Genomic DNA, 9,161 nt, shown 5'->3' with positions numbered 1-9,161 from the left:
CGTGTAACCCTTTGCCACTAATCGAGCTTTATAAGTTTCAATATTTCCATCAACACCTCGTTTCATCTTGTAGATCCACTTGTACCTAATGGCCCTAAAGTCACTAGGTGCTTCCAGAAGATCCCAAACAGAATTTGAGTATGTGGACTCCATTTCCTGTTTCTTGGCTTCAAGCCATAGATCCTTTTCAGGGATAGTCATTGCCTGTTTTAAAGACAATGGATTATCGTCACCAGTGTTACCAACAACCCTATTGGTTTCACCATCAAAACCATAACGAACTGGGTTCGTAGAAACCCTCCGACTACGACGAGGCTCCATGACTGTTTGCTCAGGAACAGTGGTACTCTCTTCATTTAAATTGACTTGCGTCAGTTGGACATGAAGAGTGGGAATTTCATCATCAACTTGCATTGATGATGGTGGAACATTGGTTGGAGTCAATTCTTCAACCATCTCCCCTAAAACTACTTTGTTGCGCAGTTTGAAGTTTTGGACATAGTCATTTTCCTTAAATGTAGCATTCATAGAAGTAAACACTTTCTTTTATGAATGACTATAGAAAATTCCACCTCGAGTGCCTTTAGGAAATCCAACAAACATGCAATGTCGTTCACGGATGTGGGCTCGACACCCCCAGATACAATAATGACGTAAACTAGGTTCGCGACCATTCCAGCATTCTAAAGGTGTTTTTGGAATTGATTTGGACGGTACGACATTTAGAATGTCGTTCGTAGTTTCAATTTCATGTTGAGTAACTAAGCATGCATCTAACCATTTCCATTAAAATTCTATTCCAGCGTTCCACTACACCATTTTGTTGCGAAGTACCTGGGGCAGTAAGTTGTGATAAAATCACAATTTCAGTTAAATGATCTTGGAATTGCATATCCAAATATTCTTCAGCCCTATCAGATCGCAAGATCTTTAACATTTTACCTAATTGATTCTAACCCATAGCTAGGAATTCCTTAAACTTTAAAAATGTTTCTGATTTCCTATGCATTAGGTAAAGACATGAGTATCTAGAGTAATTGTCAATGAAAGTGATGAAATACTCAAAAATCACCCTGGCTTGTACATTAAAAGTTCCACAAGCATCTTAATAAACAAGTTCAAGTGGTTCCTTGGTAGAGAATGGATGCTTGGTTAGTTTTCCTTCTAGACAAGATTCACAGATAGGTAATTCACCTAAGGTGAGTTCCCTCAAAGGCTCATCCGTTGTAAGTCTTTGAATTCTATCATAGCCAATGTGACCTAGTCTCAAATGCCATAAATACGTCATGTTATCGATATCTGTCGTTTGATTTTTATTGGTCCTAGGTTTAGCTACTTTGAATAAATCATTGTTCAGAGCGAGGGGTTCGTTAGGTCACAGAATATAAAGTCTGTTTTCCAAACATGCAATACACAATAGTTATCCATTGAAAGAAATAGATATATTAGAACTTGTGAAAGTCATAACAAATTGTTCTAATTGCAACATGGAAACTGAAACTAAATTTCTACTAAAATCCAGAATAAAAAATACATCTTTCAAAATTAAATATTTATTTCCGAACTTCAGGCGAGCTCTTCCTCTAGCTTGGATCGTAACGAACGCTCTGTTCCCAACTCTAAGCTTTAAGCCGCCTTCATCCACTTCCTCCCACAATTCAAGAAGCTGCAAAGAGTTACAAACATGGTTAGTAGATCCAGAATCAATAATCCAACAAGATTTATCATTCTCTAAAACACATGTTTCTAAGATATATGAACAATAATCATTACCATTATTTTTCGCTGCTAGAAACTTGGGGCAATCTTGTTTCTAATGCCCCTTCTCTTTGCAGTGAAAGCATTTACCTTTACCTTTCTTGTTTTTCTTTTTCTTCCCCTTAGGCATCTGTGCACTTGGTTGTGCACTCATCTTTGCAGCCTTTGCAGGCCTGGGGTTGTGTTTTTTTTCCATCTTTCCTCTTATTTCCAGCTTTCGAAGACGAAGCTTGGTTAGCTTCAGCCTTAGCTGGATCAGCAGCAATAGTAGTCTTCTTTTCTCCTCCCTTACTTGGTCCACCCATGATAGACTCGAAAGTTTGGAGCTCGTTTATGAGTTGCGTCGGACGATAGTTGATTTGATCAAGAACGGGTGGAGATGGTGTCATCACGAACGTGCGGAGACGATGCTATCCGAGTATTGGCATATTTCTTGGTGGCCTGAAAATGAGTTTGCACATACTTTGCACCGAACATGTCTTGGAGTTGATCCATGATTTCGTAGGTCATCTCAACATTCTCCATCTTTGTCTTGAGAGTGTGGACCATAATAGTCAGCATGTACTATCGTACCTTGATATTAGTCGCCTGATAACACTCGTATTTATCTCTAACAGTCTTGGTAGCCCTTTCAGCTGGAACTTCTGAGGATTCCTCTATCATGACGAACTTGGTGTTGTCACCAATCAACACTATGTTGATATTTTGCTTCCACCTAAGGAAGTTTTCTCTAGTGAGTTTCTCCATCGAAAGTTGAGAAATGATGGGAGTAGACACAACCATACTTAAAAATACTAGTTATCAATAAAATATAAATCAATCACTTTTTCTCAAGAAAACTCCTATTCACTCTAATTTCAAGAAATAGCACAACATATACAAAAAATATGTTAGATATGGAAAAAAAATTACCGAAATACTTATATTTCTATTTCTTTAGCTTTTTAACTATTCTATGATATCGTTGTCCCGGTTGGCGAGAGTAAAAAAATATCATTAGTTAAATAGAGCTGTAAACTCATTTAATAATGGACACTTCCATTATTAACAACCAACTATTCAATCAAAATAAGAAAACAAAATCTCTTATTTTATGAGGTAGACCCACGGTTTCGATAATCAATAGATTTAGTCCTAGTAGTCACCGTAGGGGTGAGTCTAGTAGAATTTAACCTATAATTATCTATCTTTTGAAATATAACCTTTTCAAAATAACTAATGAACACCTTCCGTAGGGGGGCGAATCAAAGCGTCTCGTGACCCCATTAAGCTATTGACCTTGTTAAAACAACGGTGGATATCGAATATAATTCTTAAAATAAGCTCATTATAAAAATAGTATTTTTATTATTAATTTTCAAAAATTAATGACTATGGTTCTCCAAAAAATTGTTGAATTAAATTTTTAAAACCAAAGTCCTATAATTTTCTATTTATTATAAGGTGTCACATTGAAACAAATTAAATTAAATTGGAAGTAATTTTTTGCTAATGAATATTTAGGCTTAACTATTATAATGAACCTATACAATTAAGTCCAACTCATGCAAATGGGCCTTAACAATTGGGCTTCTATAGAGGAGGGTTGGGTCCAATATGTCGTTCCCACTACTAAGACCCCCATACTTTCATATAAGGTCCAAAAGACAAGAATTTAAACCTTCGTTTTATTAATTATTATTAGTTGATTAGGCCCACTCAATGACGGAGACAAAGAGGGGCCGGAGGTGGCCATGCCCCCCCCCCCCCCCCCCAAACTTTTTCTTAATTTTTTTACCTAGTTATATTAATTAATAACTTAGTTATTATTTAATAAAAAATAATAAATTAAAAAATGTTATAATTGAAATTTGGATTTAAAGTTTACAACTATGAACCAAAGTATGTATAAGGCCCATAATTAAATTGGTCCATATTGTTTGTTAGTAATCTTGACAAAGTTAGTTTCTTTCATTTTTTTTAAACCCTAGTATTTTCCCTAAATGAATGAAGACAAATAGTACAGAGGTGGAACCGATACCTGCAACGGCTAAATGCATTAGACCAAAAGCCCATACTGGTCTTTAATCTTCCTCTTCCACCAAAATTTTCTCCTGGAACGAGCCAATACCCTTCCAATCAAGACCCCCCTAGTCAAGGTCCTCCACCAAGTAATTAGTTATAATTATCTTTTTTGTTTTTGTTACTCGTTATAATTTTTTTTTGGGTTTATTTGTTATAATTTTAATATCTCATGATTTTATTTTATTAATATAATTAACTACATGCCAGCAACTAATTAAAATTTTATAAGAAAATATATATTATTTGTTACATAGCAATACAAAAGATTGATAAAACTGATATTGTTGGTTGCCATATAAGATACTATAATTTAATTTATTGAAAGATTGATTGTTTGCTATGTGATTATGGATTGTAATTTGTACATAATTGCAATTTGCAAATCTATTACATTTAAAATTATATATTTGTGTTGATATAAATTTTTATTTATTTTTCTCTTATATATAGTTTCACAATACAATTTTAGGTTCAAATACTCTTCATGGTTATGGGAAAGCTAACAATTGATGAATTTTTTAAAAGAAAAAGCATTGAACATCAACAATTTGGAAAAAATGGTCAAACATCTATTCCAAATTCTGAAAATTTAGTACCCACACATCCTAAGAATGTTCAAAGAATTGAAAGTGAAATATTTGATATTGCCTCTATGGAGCGTGATCCTGGAAAACGTCCTCCAATTAATCAACAAGATGAAATTCGTCGAGCTTATATTAAAGCTGGACCATATCAAATCAAACTTGAAAGCTATCTCCCATCCAGATCAAAGGAGCATCTTCAACATTTTTGTAGCTCTTGGTTTGAATTGTTTCCTCTTTGGCTAGAATACTCTCCATTAGTTGATGCAGTATTTTGTTTGCCTTGCCATTTATTTAGTAAGCCAATTGGACGGATGGAAGCAAAAAAAAAATTTATTGGAGGCTTTAAGAACTGGAAGAAAGTCAATGATGGAAATAATTGTGCTCTCTTATGACATGTGGGAAAAAGTCCTAACTCAGTTCATAAAAATAATGTAAAAGCCTAAAATGATTTGATGAATGCTTCAATACATATTAGAGGTTTTATTGAAAAACAAACTTCTGAGCAAATTGAGAATAATAGATTAAGACTTCAAGTTACAATTGATGTAGTCAAATGGCTTGCCTTACAAGCTTGTGCCTTTCAAGGACGTGACAAAAGTAAAGAATCAATTAATCGAGGAAATTTTCATGAACTTCTGAAGTTATTGGCATCTTACAATGATAAGGTAATGGTGATTTTTATTCTTTCATATATCATTTTCTAAATATTGTATTCTTTTTTATTTCTTATATTTTTATGTTCTTTCATAAAATAATTTGTTTAATTAAAAGTAATGTATAGGTTGCAAGTGTTGTTCAATGTAACGACCCAAAATAGCTAATAAGGCTTAAGGGCCTTGATTAGCGTGCCAGGAGGGCATGATAGGATTTATGTGTGATTTGATGAGTTAAATGCATGATTATGATTTAAAGCATGTTATATGACTATTTGTTTATCTGAGATGCATGACTATGTATATTAGTATGCATGTAGGCTCGGATCGGGTTAGAAGGACATAATTGTAATTTTGGCCATGTTGGGCATAACTGCATTGATATGTGATGATTGTTGAGACCACAGTGGTATGTGGGTGTATCAGTGATTTGTGACTCGAGGCGATCCTAGTGAGCAGGCTAGCGGAAAGTCATGACAGGAATTTATACCCGGCTCGGGGCAAGCCTGGGGGTATGAACAGGAATTCAGAGAATAGATTGAGATTAATTTTGATGATGGGGAATATTTATTTGATGGTTTATCAGGTGTTGGAAAGCAACGGGAAAATATTAGAGACACTTGAGGATTAGCGGGAATTGGGTAAAATGACTAAAATGGCCCTACTTGGATAAAAAGGATTTAGAATTAATAGGAAGGGAATTTTGGTCATTTGGCTTTTAGAGATTTATTTATGAGGCTTTACACTTAGTGGGATTTATAGAGAGTGTTGGCTGTGGAGAGAAAGAAAAAGGAAAGAAAGAAAAGAGGGAAAACAGAGGGGTTTTCACAAGGGTCGGTTTGTGCATTTTTGCACCATTTCTCTCCATTTTTCTTGGAGCAAGCTCGGTGGAGAGCTAGGATAGGCTGAGCATCAAGAATCTTAAGGTTATACTTGAAGATTTGGCAAGGATTAGCAAGAACACATCAACTTTTTAGGTAAGTTTTTAGAGATTTCAGTTTAAGGGTTTTGATGGTTTGAGCTGTGTTTTGAGCTGAGTTGATGGGAATTTTAGGGAATTTCTGGGCAAGCTTTGATGATGAACAAGCTAAGGAGGCCTAGGGTTGAATCAAGGTCGAAATTGCATTAATGGTATGATTTCTAAGACTCTATCTTTGTGGTTTGCATGAATTTCTGGTTTAGGGTTGTTCATGGTAGATTTTGAGATTTGGGTTGAATGTGCTTGGGTTTTGAGTTCTTGGGATGCTTGGGGTGAGTGTGAGATGGTTATAAGCTTGATTTTGGGTATGGAAAAGGTTTGGACAAGTTTGGGGTTGATTTGGTTGAAGGAAATCGCTGGGCTGCAACTAGCGCTACAGCGCTAGTCAGTGGGCGCTGTAGCGCTAGCCCCTGTTCTGGGGAGGTGAGTTGTGCTTGTAGCGCTACAGCGCCCTCTTTAGAGCGCTGTAGCGCTGCACTGTTCACAGAGTTGAATTTTTGGGTTTTTGATGAGGGATTTTGACCTAGGGTTCAGGGCTCGATTCCGCCACTTTGTTTTGGGGATTTAGGACTTCCCGGGGGCTCGGGATTGGTCCCGAGGCTAGGAATTCAGACTTGGGGTTCGGTATTGACTTTGACCTATGTTTGTGCCTAGGTGTGCGCTAAGGCTCGTGTGGGATCGTGCTCAAGGAGTCAGGTGATCTAAGCTATTGATTGGAAAGGTAAGAAAACTATAACACCCGTAGGATAGGGCATGGGCCCATAGTGTGATTGCGGGGCACGGCCCTATATTGCATATAGCATGATGAGATGATTGCCGGGCACGGCCCTATATTGCATTACAAGTTAGGGTGCAGATTTAAATGAATTGATATTTGTTTGAATGTTGTTGTGTTATACTATATGTGTGATCATAATAAAATAAACGGCAAGGGCCGAGAGCGGCGTAGGCCGGGTGCGGCAGCGGGGCCGGAAGTAACACTTAGCACATGGGATGCTATAGTCAGGGAAGGGCCCGGTGGATACATGTGTTATCCTTACGGTGTGAACCGATACCCCAGGCTTCGGTAAGGCTTCTGGGGTGGCATGGCCGTGTTTGCTTAGTCTAATGGTTGACTTGTTTATCTGTGGACTATCTGATATGATTAACTGTATATTTGCATATGTTATGTTCTGCATGAGTTTTCTTGCTGGGCTTCGGCTCACAGGTGCTCTGTGTTGCAGGTAAGGGCAATGACTGAGTCAACCAACCATGACTACGGAGAGCGTGAAGCGACACGTACATGTTTGGCCTGCCCGACTGTTTTGGTTGGGGGTTTATTCGAAAACGGCTGTAATAATCTATGATTTTTTTTATAACTGATCAATTGTACACTTATTTTAAGATGTAAATAGTTTTCAAACCTTATTTTGGGATCCCAAATGTTTAATACCAGAAGTTTTTATTGAAACAACACATTTTTCTAAGATTACAGCCTTAACTTTTAATTAGTCACACTTTTGTTTCAAAACCTCGGTTAGCGAGTTCACTGCACACTGTTTTGTCTTAAAACTCACTTGGTAACGACTCTAAGGAAGTAGGGCGTTACATTCAAGAAAGAGATTCGTCAAGAAATTGGAGACTCAAAATTATGCATCATAATAGATGAAGCACGTGATGTGCCCAAAAGAGAGCAAATGGCTCTTGTTTTGAGATTTGTAGATAAAGAAGGGTTCATTCGTGAATGATTTTTTGGTGTTGTCCATGTACGAGACACTACGACGTTAGCTTTGAAAGAAGGTATATTTTTTGTTCTTTCTCAACATAATTTAGCTATTTCTAACATACGCGGGCAAGGGTACGATGGAGCTAGTAACATGAGAGGAGAGTGGAATGGCTTGTAGGCTTTAATTTGTAATGAATGTCCATATGCATATTACATCCATTGTTTAGCCCATCGCCTCCAACTTGCTTTAGTTGCAGCTTCTCGAGAAGTAAGTCAAGTTCATCAATTTTTCTCTTCCTTGGTTTTCATTATCAATATTGTTACTACATCTTGCAAGCGTAATGATAAATTAAAGGCTCAATATGTTGAACTTGCTACTAAGATTGCAAATGATGAAATCGAATCAGGGAAGAGGCTAAATCAAATTTCCACCTTAAAGCAAACTGGAGATACTCGTTAGGGTTCTCATTTGGATTCTATTTATAGCTTGCTCAAAATATTTAATGCAACTTGTGTGGTTTTGAGTAAAATTGCAATAGAAAAAGTTTCATATTCTCAACGTGGATATGCAGATTTTTCTTGCAATCAATTATTATCATTTGAGTTTGTTTTCATATTACATCTTATGAAAGAGATTTTGAAAATTACTCGTATTCTTTGTGTAGACTTACAACGACAATCACAAGATATTCTGAATGTTATGCATATTGTTGCAAGTACAAAAAGGCTACTTAAGAGCATTCGAGATTCAGGAAGGGATTCTTTCCTCATGAAGGTTGCATCATTTTGTGAGCAACATTAAATTGATATCCCAGATTTGGATGCTCAATATGTTGCAAAGGGTGGAAGATCTCGAAATCAACAAGATAAGATTAGTGTTATGCAGTATTATCGAGTTGATATCTTTATTACTACACTTGACTATCAATTGCAAGAATTAAACTCTAGATTCAATGAACATTCAGTAGAGTTACTTGTTCTTAGCACTGCTTTTGATCCTAGAGATGGATTTAAATTTTTCAAGATTGATGATATTTGCAAACTTGCAGAGAAGTTCTATCCTGATGATTTCTCAGAGCAAGAAGTACGCTTGTTGACGCTGTTTTTCGTCTACTTAAATAGTAGAACAATTAAACAATAAAATATTGGTGCAAATGAATAAAGAGGAAAACCAGAGGATTTTTACGTGGTTCAGCAGTTAACTCTGCCTAGTCTACGAGTATGTGTTATTAATGTTAGGAACGAGTTTCCTAATATGCAGCGAAATGGTGGTGAGGTTGGCCCAGTGTACAACAAAATTTTTGTAACATATTTAAACTACCTTTAAATATGCGGATCCATTAATATACATACATTAATCATAAGCAAGTTAAGGATAGAATTCATACCTCTTGAAACCTATCAAGTGTCCTTGCTAT

General features: G+C 36.3%; 1 protein-coding gene across 1 annotated transcript; it reads left to right on the top strand.

Annotated features, from left to right (window-relative positions):
* Positions 1-4,858: 4,858 nt before the first annotated feature.
* Positions 4,859-8,884, top strand: LOC133832699 (uncharacterized). The gene is made up of 4 exons (XM_062263010.1): positions 4,859-5,071; positions 8,081-8,198; positions 8,316-8,459; positions 8,559-8,884. Exons 1-4 carry the CDS (start codon positions 4,859-4,861, stop codon positions 8,882-8,884), a joined length of 801 nt encoding a protein of 266 aa, XP_062118994.1.
* The last annotated feature ends 277 nt before the right edge of the window (positions 8,885-9,161 follow it).

This window comes from Humulus lupulus, chromosome 4, assembly GCF_963169125.1.
Source record: "Humulus lupulus chromosome 4, drHumLupu1.1, whole genome shotgun sequence".
Taxonomy (NCBI): Eukaryota; Viridiplantae; Streptophyta; class Magnoliopsida; order Rosales; family Cannabaceae; genus Humulus; species Humulus lupulus.
The sequence above is the reverse complement of the archived record's forward strand: the minus strand, read 5'-3'. Positions and strand labels throughout refer to the sequence as shown.

What these genes read in the sequence shown, in the direction of transcription:
- LOC133832699 (XM_062263010.1), top strand. Translation starts at nt 4,859, where the DNA reads ATGAATGCTTCAATACATATTAGAGGTTTTATTGAAAAACAAACTTCT. An exon ending in AAAGCAAACTGGAGATACTC is followed by an intron (nt 8,199 to 8,315) that starts GTTAGGGTTCTC and finishes GTGGATATGCAG; the next exon opens with ATTTTTCTTGCAATCAATTA. An exon ending in TGTTATGCATATTGTTGCAA is followed by an intron (nt 8,460 to 8,558) that starts GTACAAAAAGGC and finishes TTGATATCCCAG; the next exon opens with ATTTGGATGCTCAATATGTT.